The following is a 19,469-nucleotide window of genomic DNA, read 5'->3' as shown; positions in this document are numbered from 1 at the left end:
CAATATCATGCTGTATACACCCAATAAAATTCAGGTGAAAATACTTTAGCTTAACTTTTATCTGCAGTAGTTGCTTTCCAGCGTTTGACAATTTTCTCTAGATTTGGTCAAATATCGAACGCAGTGCAACGCGCCATTTTAAAAACACCGGCATTCGCGTAAACAAAACGTTAGCGTTGGTAGCCTGGTCGGCTTCAGAATCCATCGTAATCATGAAATTAGTCAGGTAATGTATGATCTGTCTTGTAAGTTGCGTAACGTATAATTGATAGCACTGATAATTATGTTGTGAGTTCCGTCCTCTGTGCTGTGTATCTCTCGGAACATCGTTTCTTAACTTTCGGTGTCGCACCCGTTTTGTGTTTTGGTCCGATTGTACGACATGCATTTTATTACGTTTGCCTGTTGCTATCAGTGAATTTGCTCATGAAACTGATTATTGGCATGGATACGTTTTTTATTATTTTTTTCTTCATAGACGTGCCTGTTTTGCGGGAGCTGTGTTTAATGCTCTTATCACTCGGGCTTCCAAATGACGCTTCCCAATCTTTCTGCAGATTTTTGATGAAACTAAGTCACGAAACTGTGACAGTAGAGCTGAAGAATGGTACTCAGGTCCATGGCACGATAACTGGTGCGTATTATAACGGTTCTTGCTAGTTGTACGCTGTACTATGCTCGTGTTCTGTTGGTTGCCAATGTTTTCTCAGCTGTGGTCGTTGGTCAAAGTGTTTGTGATCGGCTTGTTCTGAAACTTTGTAAGAAAGAGCGTGTAATATTTTGAGGAGAGGACATACGTCCTTCTATGGAACGATTTTTCATTAGCATCATAGTGGAATGCTTCGATTTCTTTTTGCAAAGGCAGGCTACTACTGATAAAGCAGAAGTCGTCCTAGTAATTCAAACATTGTCGCCAACAGTAAATGGGCAGGATGCAGAAGTTAAGTCTATTATTCTGCTAATTTAATAATGATGTTCTAACTTTGTGCACGCTCGGGCAGAATCGCCTTGCTTTCTGAGAGATCCCTGTTTGCAGGATTTGTGCTTCTTTTGCTTTAAGTTGTTGTTTTGCTTTTGCTTTAAGTTGTTTTGCATGCTCATTTGGCTACTCCATGTAGCCAAATGAACATGTAATAAAAAACTGCTCTAGCATTTGAAACTCATCGTAGCAAGTGTTATGCACTACGTAGCTGGGCCGAGCCATAACTGCAAGTTGTCATTGTTATAAAGAGAAAAAAATTTAATGTGTGTGTGCATGCGTGCAAAAAAAATGTCATATTTAATGTATATGCATATGACAGCACAAACAGTTTGTTGAATGTTTTCATTGGTGTGTGACAAACTGTCACCCTTCCTTTACACTTGTAGTTATTTTTCAAAGCAGTGTTGCCTGTTGGCCACATTTTCGATCATTGCAATTGCTGAGGTCCAATGCTCAGGCTCTTCAAAACAGATTACACGCATAGCAAGTAAACAAAGCTACATTTAGTTAGACGTGATCACAAGAAAAAATGTCGTGTGGAACCTGGTTCATAATAACAGTAGGTTATGTGGGCTGTATGCTACAAGCACGGTTTAGCATCCGTGTTTCAAGATATTCTTGCCTGTAGTGCACAGTTCTTGCCCTGCATTTATTTTTGAGATGGCATGCATTTGATTAAGGAGGGTCAGTGTTACATAAACAGAAAAACTACAGTAATGTAGGTGCGTCTCCATATTTATTCTCCTTGGATGTTGATTGTCCGTTCTTTAGAGAAATTGGGAATGGTCCAAATCTGTTGGGGGGGGGGGGGGGGTGCATGTTATCCGGTGAATGGCAACTTAATGTACAATAGGCGACCTGCTATTTCGCTTAGAGCCAAGTAACTCTTTATTGCATCTGGCAGTAGTAAATATGCATGCATGTTAGAGAACTTGACAGCATTGACACCATTTCTCCTTCATATTGAGATTACATGCTGGCATTCAGGGCTTGGGAACGAAAAGTCACATTGGCATAACAGCTGATACTTGCATGTCATAATATTGTCCAATGTTAACCTACTCTGGACATTTGGCAGTGTTGCAAGCCTCGTGTGTGTACAAGTAATCATGTGTTATACCACCGCATGTTTCTGCAACAACCACTTTAGGCACAAAATTTTTATGGACCAACCTTCATAGCTGCTGTGGACATCACTGTGTACAAAATAAATCCCAGTATGATTATTAATTAAAATGTATTCATTAATTAAATTTTTAAATGATGACTAGAGGGCATATTGTAATTACAAAATTGAATTCAGCCAGTACTTGATGCATAACCTTTTTCGATATTCCTTATTCCTAGCACCAACTTTGGAAGAAGTACAGATACAAACCATGTTGCAAAATGCATTGTTCTTGAGAATTTTTCTGTACTGCGAATTTACATTGTTCAAAAACATGTTAACTAGAACAGCATGAGGCGGTTATTGCAGAAACAAAGTTTATACATCCACAAAGGTTGTGTATGTATTTAAGTGTATCCCTACTGACATGGAGCAAACTGAATATGTCTGGCTGGCAACTTCCTACAGAAGCCTCCAGTACTTTCTGTGCCAATAATATAGTGTTTCTCATTAACAAGTTTCTTAATTACCTTATGGTCACAATGTCAATACAAGGCTTCTTGAGTTTGATGGTTTATAGAGCACATATGAAAACATCACTTTCAGTTGTTAGTGTAGCTGTTATTTGCATGTTTTAATTTGGTGCACACGAAGCAAGCTGCGGTTGTATTTTAAAGGTCTCATATGCTTTCTTTTAAGCATAAATAGAAGGGCTGGGTAACTGTCTGTGTCCTGTACAAACCATGCTTCGCAATCGTGACATATCCTCAGATAGTGTGTCGAAGTCCTTCCATTCCTTCTATACAGAGCACACCATTCGTGCTTTCTTAGTTATTTTGTCATAATGATGGCCCACTTGAAGGATTTGTAGAGTGACATTCTCCAAGAAAGATTTACCTGGGTGTAGTGGAAGTCCTGTGCACTTGTGCATACATTAGATGGAAACTACAAAATACTAAAGAGGTAAAGGGATTTTGTGCAATGTGCAACCATCTGGGCAGCTGCTGAGAGAGGCAGTTACTGACACACATCATGGTTGCACATTGCAGCATACTAAAACACTTCATTGATTGTACTGTATTATAATACTAATCGAACACACTTGCGGTGGCTCTGAATAAAGTGAACTTTCCTTTAGTGTAGTTTCTCACCAACCAATGTCTTGCAACAATGCAAAGCAACGCCATGTTGGTTACAAGAAATCAAAGGAACTGTGGTGCAGCAACACCACCACCTGGCATTTAAAGTGAAACATTCATGGTAAACAATGTGAGTGTAAGTTGGCTGTAAAGATTTTATTCATGGAGGATACATGCAACTAAGCCTTTCTTTTATTTTTCTGGTATGACCATTCCATCATTTTGAATTGTACATTCAGTAATATTGCACTTTGGACAGATTAATGAAACTTCTGTGAACCAGTGATACAACCCACCACAATCGTCAAAAAATTGCCGCCACAAAGAAATGCACAGCTTGCCATTGTCAAAATGCTCACAAACATTTGCGTCAGCCAATAGGAGCACTTGCTGTATCCATGTTGCAGTAATAACGAATCGCAAGGCTATGTTTGTCCAATTTTCATTCACTTCTTTTGCTCTTGATCATTGCACGATGAAATATGGCACTGTGGCTATCGCAAGCTCAGATCTCATCTTTACGATGATTCCAAAATGGCGGTGTTGTGTCGGTGAAAAGCCACAGTCCAATGGCACCTCTCAACACCTGATATTTGTCGACAGCACACTAGAGAAGTGCTATTTGCTCAACTTCTATATCACTTTTCTGATATTTCCCCATGTGATAAAGGAACACCTGAGAATTGTGAAAAAAGAAAAATAAACTGGATATTTTGACGAAATACACCATTATAATTACCGAATACCCCCTCAAAATGCTGGGCGGTCAAATAGTTCAGCATGCCTTCTTGGTCTCATGCTTACTTTCTGTAATGAGTACTCGGCAAACCTAAACAGTTCCTCTAGGCTTGGAAAAATATTTCTGGGGGAAAATGGCTGGCTTATATTGGAATAAGTGAAGCATTCATTTTGAAGGTTGTCCTGGCAATTGCAGTTATCATTATTTCATCTGTGCCATTATTACTTGTGCATGTAGCTGTGTTGACACATTATTTGATCTGCAGGTGTTGATGTGGCCATGAACACTCACCTGAAAGCTGTCAAGATGACAATGAAAAATCGTGAACCAGTGCAGCTTGATAGTTTGAGCATCCGAGGCAACAACATTCGATATTACCTCTTGCCAGACAGCCTGCCGTTGGAGACACTGCTCATTGATGACACGCCCAAAGCCAAGGCTAAGAAGAAAGAGGCTGGTAAGGCTCCTTTGCACGACTAAAACACTTTTGTTTGATTGAAATGTTACGCTTGCTTTTATATTGACACATGTACTTGTTTATCTTTTTCCCGGCCACGGCGGCCGCATTTCGATGGGGGCGAAATGCGAAAACACCCGTGTACTTCGATTTAGATGCACGTTAAAGAACCCCAGGTAGTCGAAAGTTCCGGAGTCCTCCACTACGGCGTGCCTCATAATCAGAAAGTGGTTTTGGCACGTAAAACCCCATAATTTTTTTTTTTGTTGTTGTTGTTGTTGTTTATCTTTTTCGGGTGATTGCTTTTCACTGTCTAACAAATGTTTGCTCAGGGCGGGACGCGCCTGCATGTATCTGAAGTTTCTCAAATGTTATCGCTGGTTCTATCTGCTGTCTGTTGTCACAAAAGCTTGTGTAATCGATTGCATGTGCAATGCAAATTCTATAGAACTTTCTGGAAGGCATGCGGGCACCAGCAATTACTCTGGAACCTTCGATGACTCATGTATAAAAGCTGACGCACTTGACCAGCTGATGACATTTCAACAATCGCCGACCGTGTTCACCGCTATATCGCTGTGCTTTGAGTGTAACTTGCTTTTGTGGGCACAAGTTCGCCCAATAAAAGTTAATTTCGTCATTCACAGATTTGCCGCTGTATTATTCACCGTCACTACTACGTGACAATATGAAGTGTTACCAGCAAGCCTCCTGCTGCAAAATAACCTCGTGCAGCATTCAGTGCACAATGTCTACCTCATTAGAAATCCTCTGCGTTGCCCACCTACTCATTACTGTTGCTTCAAAATGTGCATCTCAAATGCTCAAGTCTCAGTATGCAAAGTCGCTGTTCTGTTTTTCAACTCACATGGCACCTCAACAAGCTTTGCTCTTAGTGATATGCAGAATCTATAGAAATAAAGCTTTGGATCGCAACTTAGTGGCACTGAAAAGGTTCCGAGTGCTCTAGTTTCAATTATACAGTGGAATCTCTACATAATTAACTACAGAGGACAACAGAAATTAGTTCGTTATTCTGAAACATCATTACACTGAAAGCCTGAAAACTAATACAGTGGCCAATTTCTCAAGCATGGAGGGGTTTGCAAAAATGTTCTATTAATCTGAGGGTAAAGGAATGAATATAGGCAAAAATCAGTACTGCCAGCATGGAAAATTTGTCTACTGACTTGCTCTAGTTGTTTATTTTAAATTTTGTGATGGTCGAGGCCATGGGGCCAATTTATGCTTGCACGTGGTTCGCCGCCACAAATTGAGAATGTCGCATGCAATATTGACTGCGGTGCTGGCAGTTTCCATTTTGCTGCACTAATTCAGTTTGGTGCTTTCTGTTTATACATGACCTTTACCATTCCGTCCAGGGTGATCCTACAATAGATTTAAATTAGGCCTAAATTTAATAAATAATACTAATCGGTTATTTTATACATATTTCATGCTCACTTCATTGAATAGCACGAGCATGACACTCGAGCAAGTTCAAATTAAAGTGAAACAACTTTGCTGGGGTCTTTTTTTAATTTGACAACAATTGACACTTTCTTAATATGGCAGGTATTCTTTGTATGTATTTGTGTGCACCTGCTTATTCACTGCTGCATTGAACTTCCTTATCTCAAGAAACATGTAAACAAGTACTAGAGCACTTCTTGCTGCAGGAAAATATAAAGAATGATGATTTAAAGTTTCTTGAAAAAATCCAATTGGAGCGAATCCTTTCGAAACACAGTGCAGCATGTGTTTGGGGACTATTTATTAAGCTGTTTGTTCACTGTTCGTCGTGAAGTGTGCTGATACATTCAGTTATCATTGCAGCGTATATTACGGGTCTGCAGTTATGTACAGCTGGTGACATTTCAACATTTTTTAGGGCGTGACACGTTTGCCAATGTGTACTTATTAGATGTCTTTTTCTGTGATATGTACAGCTGGTGACATTTCTACATTTTTTTTTTGTGCGACACGTTTGCCAATGTGTACTTATTAGATGTATTTTTCTGTGATATGTACAGCTGGTGACATTTCTACATTTTTTTGGGTGCGACACGTTTGCCAATGTGTACTTATTAGGTGTCTTTTTCTGTGATATGTACAGCTGGTGACATTTCTACATTTTTTTGGTGCGACACGTTTGCCAATGTGTACTTATTAGATGTATTTTTCTGTGCAGCCACAATGGGCCGTGGTCGTGGAAGGGGCAGAGGCCGTGGCCGAGGACGAGGTGGTGCTAGGGGCCGAGGACGGCGGTAGACATCGGGCAAGGCAAGAAGGTAGTACTTTTCTTTTATTAAACTTCCGCGCCACCTGCACAATTCCTAAGCTGCGACGAGAGAGAGAGAGAGAGAGAGAGAGAAAAAATGATAAATGAAAGGTAGGAAGGTTAACCAGGACTGAGCCCGGCTACCCTACCCTACACTACACTGGCTACCCTACACTGGGGAAAGGGAAAGGGGGACGGAAAAAGCTGTGACGAAGTGACTGAACCTGTTCCTTTTCCAAAGTGTATGAATGACTGTTTGCATCCCGTGCTTCATGGCAGTGGTGTCATAGACATAAATAAAAAGGCAGAGAATTGGTCAAGTTAGTTGAGATTCATGGTTGTGCAAATCTAATTCCCAAGTCTTTTGGCACACCCTTTCTAAAGTGGCACTTGGGTCTGTTGATTATTTTGGGATCACAGGTCTGTGCGTCCTTGAGTCTGACTAGAAAGACCACTTTGTAATTATGCCAGAGGGTCTTTTCTTCGAGAAGGCACAGTCGGCAGTTCAAAAGTATTTCCAGCGCGTTTTGGATGATTCTAGTAAGATAAAAACTTGTGCTGTTGAAGTGCTCAAAGGATTCAATTGGAACAGCTTGTCAAATCCTGTGAAGATGGAGAAAGGCCTTTTGCTCAATGCATTATTTACTGTGAAACAACTATTTCTAAACATTCTACATGGCTTTATGCTGTTTTGTGTTCTTTACCATCTCACTTACGCCAACAGTTGATGCTCCAGTCCTTGTGAAGTGTTCCGTAGCTGTAGGAGATATTATGTAGGGACCACCCACACACCATATTTGCTCATAATCTATGCTGGCCCCAATTCTAAGCGAACTCCCTAAAGTCCCAAGCCAGAAAAAAAAAAAAAAAGACCTACCTGGAATGCAGGCCAGACAAAAAAGCAAGGATAGCATTCACAAAATGAAAACAGCATTTATTGAATATAAACATGCCAAAATCATTATAAGTCGCTATCTTCCTTATCGCTGTCATCTCCTCAGTGCAGCTGGCACACGCAAGAAGCGTCTCCCGGTGCCCCCTAAAACAACGGATCATTTTTTCTCATTGATGCTGAAGTCCCGCCTGGCTTGACAATGCCTCTGCGGCTAACACAACTTTTTGTTTGAAAGCGGCAGCATAGCGGCATCTCCTGTTTGATGCAATTACAATAACGCCATGCCGCACTTCAATACGACGCAAGTCAGAATGGCGACGTCACGCGTCTACTTCAGTTGGCTATTGGCGCAGCTAGTAGCGGTTGCGATATAGACTTTTCTGGCTGACACTAGCTATACACCGCATTTTTCAGTTGCTATTAAAAACTATCGGCCTAGATTCGAATAAATGTGGCATTTCTTTTGTGTTTAGCATAGATGTAAAGGACTTTATTATTTTATGCCCCGTGTCCGCCTCGTGTGTAAAGGACCCCTCACCAGGCCACATGGCAAAGTTTGGTTAGACACTGGAAGTTGTTACATTCCCTGTAAGGAGCGTTCTGCCTCAACAGTTGTTCAAATTAGTTCAGAGAGAAATATTTGCTGTGTCGAGAACCTGTGATTTCAGGAGGCGAGCTTCAGCGCCAACATACACACACCGCATGCCCAGTCTAGCCTCTGCAAGCGAAATTCCTTCCCTGTGTTCTCCCATACCGGAGTTCGAGTGACGAATACGTCATGGGCCCTGCCTTCTTTCTCTTCTTTTGTCTTTCTCTCTCTCTCCCTCATATTTTCGCTAAGTGGCACACTTCCAGCAACAGTCTCACATGCGAGCAGTTGCGTTTGTCTCATTTCGCACAGTAGGCGATTTTGCACGCTCTGCATGTGACTGCCTGGTAAAGAAACTAAAGGATGACCAGTTGGAAAAACCCTGGGAAAATGGTGCATGGAAGAATGTAGCTGTAATACACTCCCACTGCATTTCACACAGGATAAAGAAAGTGGCATTACAGTTTGAAGTGAATACTATCATTTTCAGCAAATAAGCTTAATGCCATTTGACCTATAGTTCACAAGCATGCCCCTTTCAAAGAATGTTCAGTCAGTGAAGTGTGCCTAAATGTATGCCTTGCCTATGTAACAAAATGTACTCTATACCATATTCTTGTGGCCTTTTGTATGTCAGCCAAACTGGCCATTGCCTTGAATTTAGCTTAACTCTTTCATTACCACGCCTATTCAAATCTATCACTGGTAATCGATGCTTTATATTGCTGATTTTGACATGTTGGAGCCGTTCCCTGTCCAAGAAACTCTGTACTCGTTTCTCCCCTGGCGAAACGATTTCACCTCCGAGTGTACGTTTCCGCCGCTTCCCTTCAAGGTTGCGCCCGCGTTCAGTTCGCGCTGCGTGCAAAACATCTCTTGTTTGCAACGGCGCCTCTTCGGATGACTGGAAATTATTATTGTGTTGTTAACTGTCACGACAGCAATGTAAACACGAAAGGGTTGATGCCACCAGTGAAATTCTGCCGATTCACAAGAAAATGGTACGAAAAGAGCAGACGATAGACATGGATTACTGCGGTGCGCCGAACGAAGTAAACAACTGGCAAACGAAGCGATCTCGTTCATTGATCACTCGTGAGTGTAGGACAGTTTTTACATGTAACCCACACGAATTTCATGATTACTCGGTATATACCGTATTTACTCGCATAATGATCGCACTTGCGTAGTGATTGCACCCCTGAATTTTGTCGTCAAAATTCTTTCTTACCTGTGTAATGATCGCACCCTGAACATGACGCAGCGATATGTCGCGTGCTAAGTCTAGCTAATGATAATCGCGCTTACCATCTGTCGAACGCTACGCAAATGATTCTTGAAGACGTACCAAGCGGTCTGCACACACCCAACATTCTTCAGCAGATGCCACATTTCATTCCTTTTATTACTTTCCACACTTCCATGGGAAAGAAAGCTACAACTTGTCAAACTTGCCTCGGCTTTATTATTTGTAGGCTTCATAATGGTTTTGATCAACAACAACAACATAAAGGGCGCCTTTCAATTCCTTTCGTCTGCACTCGTGGGCACGCTACAAATCGTGAGCAGCAACGATAGTGGCCACATTTACACTGATATGTTCTAACATATCAGTGTATCAGTGTACCCTATTCATACGCCGACGCTTGTAACGCAGCTAAGATATTCGGCCACCCTTAGCGGAAACATGCCATATTAGGATAGCAGTGAAGACGTATGCCGCAGTTTCCGCAGCGTGCCCGCCATGTGTTTGTATGTCACTGGCAGCTAAGCGCGCCCATCTCTGTTTCTGTCCCCTCAAAGTGGACATGGCTACGTTATTGTCGCAAACTTGCCGATGTTAGCGATATTATTCATTACTAATATGGAAGAAACTGTTTCAGTGTGCGTAATGTACTCACGACAAAAAAAGTAATTGCATTCAGCGCGTTTGGCTTCCTCTGCCGGCTGCCATCTTTGTATTGGTGTCCTGCATTGACAGCAGCAGCCACCTGCTTGTCATCCCGCAGCAAATGCGGGATGAAAAAAAAAGAAAATGTTTCTTTTCGTGGGAAGTTTAACCCGCATAATAATCGCACCCCTGAATTTGCGTCAATTTTTTTTTTTTTTAACAAAAAATTGCGATCGCTATGCGAGTAAATACGGTAATCCTTTTACAGTCAAACCCGGTTATATCGAACTCGCAAAAAAACAGTTCAATATAAAGCATAATTCGATATAAGCCTGCTAAATAATTGTATGTCATAAAAGCACATACCATGTATAAAATCACTTTATTGATGAAACTAGCTTAGTTTCGCATGATAGTCTTGCATTTTCTTCTGCTATGGCAATTTCGCTGCCTGCGATGCACGCACTTCTCCACGTTGTCTAAGTAGTCGGAGCAGCTGAGGCCACAACCTTCCGCGTTCGCGCAGAAGCACCGGACTAGTGTGGGCGCACCAATCACTTTGGAGGATGTTGGGCATAGGACCGTCGTTGCTTTCCTCATTGTTCCCACTTTCACTAGTGCTCGGTACGATGTCGGCAATGTAGTCTTCGTTTTCGGGCTCTCCTGTGGTTGGACACTGTCATTAGCACTCACAAACTCCGTTGATTCTCCGTTGCACCATTGATTCTCAACAGCTTCCAGAAATTCTGACAGCTCGCTCCAAACTTCGGCAACACCGGCAACGACTTTGTCACATTCATCAGAATTTACAGTTATCACCGAGCACGCGGAAACCGGCACGGCTGAAGCAATTTCGGATGAACCACACGTACACGTCGGGCGCCACGAGCACCGGGTCGCGAGTTTGGTTGCTTTAACCCTAATCTCCCCCTTATTCTTCAAGACTTGCTGAGAGTGCTCCTCGGAATCTTGCACGCTGTGGGGACATCCGACTTCTCACCGCGTTCAACCCGATTCATGATTTCGAGCTTCACGACGAGAGGCGAATTCTGCTGCTTCATCACGGCAACACTGCGGGAGAAGGCCCACGAGGCGCACACACAATGAACCAAAAAAGCAGCGAGACAACTCGCACTATCTATATCTTGCACAACGATGGCACAAGAGCCTCTGATTGGCTGTCTGAGCAAGTGCTGCTTGCGGGCCAGGATAATTTATTGCAGGGGGATGTCGGCGGCTCATCTGAGGCAGCGCGGTCACGGTAGAGAGAGCGGTTGGATGGAGCCGCGCCGCTGGTTTACCCGCCACCGCGAGGGAAAGCCAACTTCTGGGGGCACTTTCCCGCCACTTGACTTTCAATATATTGGGAGTTGCTGCTATTTTTGTTCGATGTAAGCGTAATTTTTGCTATATATACTCATTGTAACTATACCGTGTCCATAAATTGTTCGATATATAGAATAATTCAATGTAAACGGGTTCGATATAGTCGGGTTTGACTGTATTCATATAAAAACTTTCAGTTCAACCGGCGCTTGACCTCTCTTCTTTCTCGTGTTTCATTTGTGTGTGCACTGCCCAAAAATGGAAGCCACTTCTGTTGCATGCGCTAGCAGTGGCCGAAGTTCACCAATGCCGAGAAATTGAATATATGCATGATGCATTGAACGTGACCAAAGTTCATTCCTGCATCACCACTGCACTGATCGATCGAGTTACTGGACAATACACGCCTGCGTCTTGGTCGCGTCGGCATTGCTGAAGCAGAAATGATTACTAATACTACTAACTTCCATCTCCTGAGCACTGTTAAAAAATGGCCAAGCTATTTACATTGCTGCATCAATTCTATATTGTAGGGGACGTACTAGTTAAAGTTGTGTGTGCATGTAGTACTTGTGCTATGCGGCGATATACAGTGAAACCTCGTTAAACCGTAGTTCGCCGGAGCTCGGAAATTGTATGTACTAAATGGTAGTACTGTTTAACCGAAATAGCACGAGATCGCCCACTTCCCTGTCATACATGGTACTCAGAGATAGTGCAACGAAAGGGTAAAAGACATCCAGTATATATTCACTTCAAGTGACAAAAGCGTTATTTTCGTTTGATGCCGTGGCAGCCTAGCAGCGACGACAGTGGCCTCAAACTTACTGAAGCTGCGTGCCAGCTTTCCTGCCAGCCCCCTCTTCTCGGCAAACACTCGCATGGCAGATTCCTCGTTGGCATTACGTATTTTCCATGCATGCTCACGGTAGCGCTGCAAAAGTCGCAGGGCGCCTTTTTCATTGCGGGGTGTTGTTATCATCGCGACGATTGCATTCATGAGGCTGATTTAACGTGTAGCTTCTGCCACTGTTGGGCCTGAATTGCCCATGCTGTCGCTTTCCTTGTCGTCCTCACCAATGTCGCTAGTCCACACTTCGGCAACAACAGAGGCAACGATTGTGAAAAGTCGAACCTCATAGCCATCTCTTCGCAGTCACAGCAGCGCTGCCAAGCAACTACGCATTCCAAACGATGCACACTGTAGTCAACAGCAGATCCCTGTCGCGTGCCAGCACCGACTTCGTGTCACGTTCTACAGCATGAACAATGTCTATTTTTCTTCTATGCTGAGCGCCCGGCGCCTTTTTTATTCAAGCTTCGGCATGACGCGAGTCCTCGCTTGCACTATGCCACTACGCTCCAAAGAACCAACTTGAAGCTCTCTGGCACGGCGCCGAAATGATGTTGATGTGGCTTCACACGCAAATGCACAGGTTGCTTGCAGGCTGTTGTTCCGATCTCTGAGGTTTGTTGTTCTGCCGGGCTGCCCGATGGATACGACGCACTGCCATGCTTGCGCGGCGAAAAGTGGAAACACTACGTGTTAACCGACACATACGCAATAAGCTGGTGTGGTTTATGCGGATACAAAACACATTATGTTCAATGGCCGCTGAGTCGGGGATTTGACTTTACTACGTTTAAAACGAAACTACTGTTTAAGCGGGTACGGCTTAAAGAGGTTTTACTGTATTTTGTTTATTTCCGCAGAGTGCCGATAGGAGTCCATTGTCGCCATCAGAGACAACAATGATTTATAGCAAACATTTCATGGGAAACTGCAACAATGACTTCAGCTAACGTGCATCGTGTGTGCTGACGATGTTTCCGGTGGCATATACGATGTTTCCAATTACCTGCTCAGTCACTTACGTGGTTAAACAGACGCTGTCCTTTCACTGCATTGCAGCCATAAAAATCATCGTCAAGCATACCTATCTTCTTAAGGGGGGATGCGGCCCTTGAAAACCGAAAAATCGCGAAAAAGTCAATTTTTAAAAAACCATATTTTTGGGTTGTATGTCTGATAAACTACCTGTTCAGTAATTATCAGCACCTAATTCAACCGTAAAGTACCAAAACTAACGCTACTTTTGAGGCCACCGCGGCCCAAAAAACACGCACAAATGCCGACATGAAGTCAAACTTCGCGCGCGCGTCATTCCCGGCCCATGCGGCATGCCCGCGCCATCTTGGTGTCGTTTTGACCGTGGATTCTTTGTCTCAATTTTGCCGCCTTGCAAAATGGCATCGTCGGCGCGGTTGAGGCGCTATTGGCGTTTTCCCGCAATGTGATGCGGAGCGCTGATTGGCCGGAACAGCGCGTTCAAATCTCGCGGGCTAAAGCGCGCCTGCCATTGGCTGCTGCGCGGGCGGCGGCGGCTGCTCAAATCCCGCGGGCTAAAGTGCGCCTGCCATTGGCTGCTGCGCAGGCAGCGGGGGCTGCTCCTTCTGATGCCGCGCTCGCGTCGCTGTTGCCCCTTGCTCCGTCCACCTCAACATGAGCTTGCGCGCTGCTCATCGCCTTGCGCTATCTTTTAGATTATTTGCTCAGATATTTTTTTTTTTCGCTGGTTCTTCGCTGCACGCGATGCTGACGAAGCCCAAGACTGTGCAGATGTTCGGTGCACGGGAGCGCGATATGCGTCTTGTACGAGCATCGAACTTCCGATCTCCCGCTGCTAGTGCCGACTGCGTAGACGCTTTTCAGCGGCGGAATTGTGTTTTCGGCTGTCGCCAGTCGAAAATCCGACACACTGAGTGTGCCTGGGTTCAACTTTAAGGCCTGTTTTCTCGGAATGGATTCTTTCGCTAGTAGTGGTGCTGGGGAAGGCGATATCTCAAGAACCGCTCTTCAGATTTGTATGCCGTTTGTTTTTATTCTGTTCCTGAATGACTTTGCCAGGGGGTAACAGGCTCCTTTTTTTGAAAGCTGGTGCAGTTAATTTATAATAAGCAATTAATTTTTGATGATTGTGGTCATTACTGGCTACATCAATTTCAAAGTTGTCTTAAAATTTTTTGGAGCGGAAATTAAAAAGAATGGCTCTTTAGCCCCCTGGGATATCTATCAAGGGATCATCACAGTGAATTTCAGCTTCCTACGATGTCCTGGCATTTCTCCAGGCTCTTCCTCAGGCATATACATGAATCACCTAGTTAGACCTCAATAACTCTGGAACTAATAAACATATCTTCATGAAACTTCGCAGTTCCTCATAGTTCGGTGGTGTGAACGTACCCTGAAAGTTTCATCTGGATATATTAAAAAATAAGAAAGTTCGGTCTCCAGGGTAGCCTCCCCCCTTAAGGCCAATAAAAACGTGTACATTATCCTTCGAATAAAACGTCCACGTACACAAACTAGGCACACACCACGCACGGTACGAAACGTGCCCAAACACGTGCAGTGCAAGAGGCAATCAAGGTGGTGTGAACGAGAGATGGGAGAGGTGTACACCCGCTAGTTGAATTTCGCCCCACATGCGGCACTCTTGCGGCAGCCCCGCTCGGTGGTGCCGATCTTGTCTATACGCAGCTGCGCACCCAGCTTTAGAGGTAATCTACCACGTGTGCAAAGAGTGGGCGTGCCATCACATAAGCCATCTTCCTGCACATTTAGTATTGGAGGTTCTGTAATCTCAAGTTTCAGTGACCCGTTGGAGCGAGAGGCAGACTAAGCATGCACGCTCCGCTGCTGGTGCTTTTCATGATAGCGTCGTCGCGGTGCAGGCGACGCTATCAGCCATTTGGACGGATTGTGCGCGAAGGCGTGGCTGGCTCCGCTTAATTCGTATCGCCGATGTGAAGATGTTGACGTGGCATAAAACTATCATCCATCGCCGACTTCCAAATGTGTCAAATCAAATTGTTTTCTCGTTCAAATTAGCTTTCTTGTTTTTCGATTGTCCGATAATTTGGAAAATTCTGCGGCCCCTTTCCCTGTAAGCAAAATCTATCGGCAACTCTACTTACTTGCATAAAAGGTCAAATTTCAGTAGAACAAAATTTCTATATAACAAAGCAAATTGCCAATTCTACTGACTTGGTTATATCGAGGCATAACTGTACCCTAATCGAATGTTGTGAGCTGCCATTATTGCTTGAAAATCTTCCTAGCGCAGGGCAGATCGAAAATAAGTGCTTTTGATGGTAAGTAACATGCTCAATGCAGTGTCTCTCCACCGAGACAGACGCTGCCACCAAAGGATCATTGGAGTCACCTTAGTGATTAGGCACATGTGGGCAGACTGGTCAGGTTTGAAATAACACGTTTTAGCCCATAGAAAAGCATGGGCCCCAGGTGGGACCTTTGCTGGGAGTCGGGATCGAAATAACGGAAGTCTTCTGTATACAGTAGAACCCCGCTGTTACGTTCCTCACTGCTGCGTTTTCCCGGCTGCTACGTCGTTTTCATCCGGTCCCGGCATAGCTTCCATAGGATCCAATGTCTAAGGAACCCCGCTGTTACGTAGTAGCTGTGAAAACGTTCCCACATGATGCGTCGCAACCCGAACCCGCCTGGGCTAAAGTAGGCAACGCGCTCCAATCGCCATTTTGGCTTTTGACGAGTTTTGACCGGGCTTGGCCGGGCTTGGCTATGGAACTGGCTGCAAGAAGCCGCACGCCAGTTCGAAAGGTCGCCACTAGGTGGCCATTCGTGAAAAATGCTCTCACTATCATCACTGTGATTACGGTCGCCGCATGGTTTGTTGGACGGGTCGACTCACGGAGGAAGGAAACTTGGGAGAGGCCCTGACGTCACTCTTTGTGACGCTATAGCTAAAGGGAAGCCGGAAGTTGGCGTTGCTCATGGCGTTGCTCCGCCTATCGGGCCAGCTCTCCTCTCTTGTTTACATTTCTCGCGAAACCACGACGCGCTGCGCGCAACCGGGCTGCTCGGGCTGCTCGGGCGCGCACGCTGCACAGCAATACTAAAGAATCGTTAGCACGATTACGCCAAAGAGGGCAAAATTTCTCGTGGATATCCCTTCGTCCATTGCCATTGCCGTGGCGCGGTGACGACGAGGAGCACGAGCCGCATGATGCCGGGGAGTTGCCAAATCCTAGCTTTGGAGAAGCCGTCGTGGCTCTGGACCTCCTCCGCAGGTACGCCGCACCTAACAGCGACGCTGACAGCAATGCGGCCTTCCAGGCTATTGAGAAATGTGTGGTGATTTCTAGCGAGCGAAAGAAACGGCAAGCCACCATTCTAGACTTTTTAAAGTTCTAGGCGCACTCTGTGGAAATAAATTGTCTATAGTTGAAGCTGCACTTTTTTCATTCATTTTCGGAGCTTTCCTCACTGTTGCGTTTTCCCGGCTGTTACGTTTTTTTTTTTTTTTTTTCCTCGGTCCGGTGAAAAACGTATGAACGGGGTGCCACTGCATATTTTATTTTTTTGCAAGAAACTTTCAGTTTGCTGTTCAGTGCATGTTTGTCATCATGCTTTCTTAGTCTGTTCTTTGTGCTGCCCCCACCCTTGAAAAAAAAATTTTTGCAGCCACATTGATCAGTTAATTTGGGTTATCTTGACAGGGTTTACAACAGGAGAGGGACTGGCGTCGTATTCAGACGAATACATACCCCAACCTGCACAACCTACACAGAATACACCCCACGAGGTTCACTGACGAGTGCCCGTGGTGCACAGACACACCCACACTAAAACACATCACATGGGAGTGTCCCAGGAGGCCTCCGCACATAGACAGTCCCATATTACACGAACATCCACTAATGAGGAATAGGCAGTGGGAGGCATGGCTTGCGGACGAGGGTCGGGAGAGCCAGTTGGCTCTTCTGGACCAAGCCCAGCGAGCCGCTCGTGCCAGTGGGGCCCTGGAATAGGGGCTCCAACCATCGTGCCTTGTTTTATTTACATTAATAAAGTTTTACTCTCTCTCTGACAGGGTTGAGGAGTTTCCTGCAGATTTTAACACACTTGGGGTTATGGTTGTGACATCTTACATTCGAATGTGTCCTGTGAGTGTGTTATGAGTAATGGTGTATTTAGTCTGATGCAAATCTATTTCATTTTCCCCTCCCAGGTGTGCAAGCAAGACGTCGCCTTAGAAGTGCAGTGCCAGTTGTGGGGGCTGTGTTCGGAGTCACTGCAATTAGGCGGAGCAACACTTTTTTCTTTTCTTCATCCTACTGGCCTCGCCATTGCTGTTATGTTGATTGATCCTTCATTCATGTTTACTTTCTCAGACTTTCCCACAAGCTCCAGCCATCTCATATTAAAATATCATGACCCTAACAAATAATCACATGTTCACATACACAGGAACTGAATCCTAATTAAAGTACTTTGCTTTAGCTGCGTGTTGCATACGTAAAGCCATTCAAAATAAGTTGCTCTTCCTCAAATCAGTGACATGAGGCTTCCTTTTGCATGGGTATTAACTTGTACCATAGCATCCATTTATGCTGCACTGGTTTTGCTTTTCAGTTTTACATATTGGACTACATCACACATTTGCATTGTACATATATACGAACTGTCTTATCATCTGGCAAATATTTTTTTAGTTGAACTTGCAGTGAAATAAAATGCATGGTGCCGCAATTCATAGTGTGGTCACTTGATCGGTTTTCTTACAACAGATATGTTCCTGAGGGTGTTCAGATGCAAATGTGCTTTGCACCTAGTAGTGTCTTGGCATAGTGCTAGAATAGTTTTTTGGTGGATTGTGCACAAAACCAGCCAACGAATATGATTCAGTTCATGCTAATGATTACATATTTGCAGTATAGAAGTGTGACAAGGGTGACCTCGTCCAGCACTACACCTCACATTGGTTGGCTTTGTACAGCTGTTATAACAACTAAATGTTAAGTATACTTGATGGTGTGCATGTCCAATTATGACATTTATGAAAACTGAGCTTGTTTCCAGAAAACATTTTACCCATTAGTAAACTTAAGTTTATCATCAGTCGAGAGATGCGGCTATCGCAGCGCAAAAAATGGCCAGATTTTTTTTTTTTTTTTGAGAATCGCATTTTCAGTCTCTGTGACTCTTTCTATCCGATTCCGAAATATCACTCAAAACCACATATAAGTGGTCTAAAACATTTGTTCTATCAGAAATGGTGGCGAAGATTTTCACGGTAATCACGAAATAACGGCATTATTTAAGCCACCTCTTGGGAACGGCGCAACTGAGCGCTGCCGTCTTTGTTTCGTCGGAAGCGACGCGGACTTCGTGACCAAGCGTTTCGCATATGGGCGTCTCTGACTCTGCGATCAAGCTCATCGCGTACGGCCTTATCGAACTTTCATCATCATAAGCCTATTTTATGTCCAGGTCACTCCAGGACGAAGCCTCCCTTCACCTAAGCATTTCGTGCTTCGGCACCACTGACTGCGCAACTATACTCTTTGGCAAAAAACACCCTTTGGGTCGTATCTTGCCGCACAACGTCATCTGTCTCGGCAGCATTTCCTTTAACGCTGCAAGCCCGGTACTTAAGTCGTGAACGGCATGCGGGTTATCAGCATCACAGCATTCTGGACAGGAAAGTAACGAGCGCAGCGTTTTCAAGAAAGGAAATGCGAGCAAGACATGATGATTATCGTGTGGCAAGATATGACCCAAAGGGTGTACATTTGTTTAGGAGTGGTATAAGTTCATCGAGCGGCGACTCCTCGAGCCCGCGGCTACACACTCTTAAGCAAAATTTACACTCTTTTTCCACACAACAATAATCATTGTCTGTCTTGTCCGCATTTCCTTTCTTTAGCACGGCGAACCCGGTACTTCCCAGTAACGAACAGCATGTGCATTGTCAGCATGTCATAGTATTCCCAACAGGAAAGTAGCGGGCGCGGCGTTTTCAAGAAAGGAAATGCAAGCAAGGCAGATGATTATTGTTGTGTCAGAGATACACCCCAAAGGGTGTAACTTTGCATGAAAGTGCACTTGAACTAAAATGTACACCCTTTAGGGTGTATGCCACAATATGATAGTTGTCTGTCTTGCGTTTCCTTCAAGACGCTGCGCTCGCTACTTTGCTGTCGAGAATGCTCTGCCATGCGGATAACGTGCACACCA

At 44.3% G+C, this 19,469-nt stretch overlaps 1 protein-coding gene across 1 annotated transcript; it reads left to right on the top strand.

Annotated features, from left to right (window-relative positions):
• The first annotated feature begins 76 nt into the window (after positions 1-76).
• SmD1 (small ribonucleoprotein particle protein SmD1) lies at positions 77-17,981 on the top strand. Its single transcript, XM_070530601.1, has 5 exons — positions 77-226; positions 558-634; positions 4,234-4,425; positions 6,617-6,716; positions 17,461-17,981. Exons 1-4 carry the CDS (start codon positions 213-215, stop codon positions 6,694-6,696), a joined length of 363 nt encoding a protein of 120 aa, XP_070386702.1. The 5' UTR covers positions 77-212; the 3' UTR covers positions 6,697-6,716; positions 17,461-17,981.
• Positions 17,982-19,469: the final 1,488 nt, after the last annotated feature.

Source organism: Dermacentor albipictus, chromosome 1 (genome assembly GCF_038994185.2).
Source record: "Dermacentor albipictus isolate Rhodes 1998 colony chromosome 1, USDA_Dalb.pri_finalv2, whole genome shotgun sequence".
NCBI classification, from domain to species: domain Eukaryota; kingdom Metazoa; phylum Arthropoda; class Arachnida; order Ixodida; family Ixodidae; genus Dermacentor; species Dermacentor albipictus.
The sequence above is the reverse complement of the archived record's forward strand: the minus strand, read 5'-3'. Positions and strand labels throughout refer to the sequence as shown.

Excerpts from the sequence above, each read along its gene's own strand:
- SmD1 (XM_070530601.1), top strand. Across the intron at positions 635-4,233 it reads GGTCCATGGCACGATAACTG|GTGTTGATGTGGCCATGAAC; the intron begins GTGCGTATTATA and ends TTTGATCTGCAG. Across the intron at positions 4,426-6,616 it reads GGCTAAGAAGAAAGAGGCTG|CCACAATGGGCCGTGGTCGT; the intron begins GTAAGGCTCCTT and ends TTTTCTGTGCAG.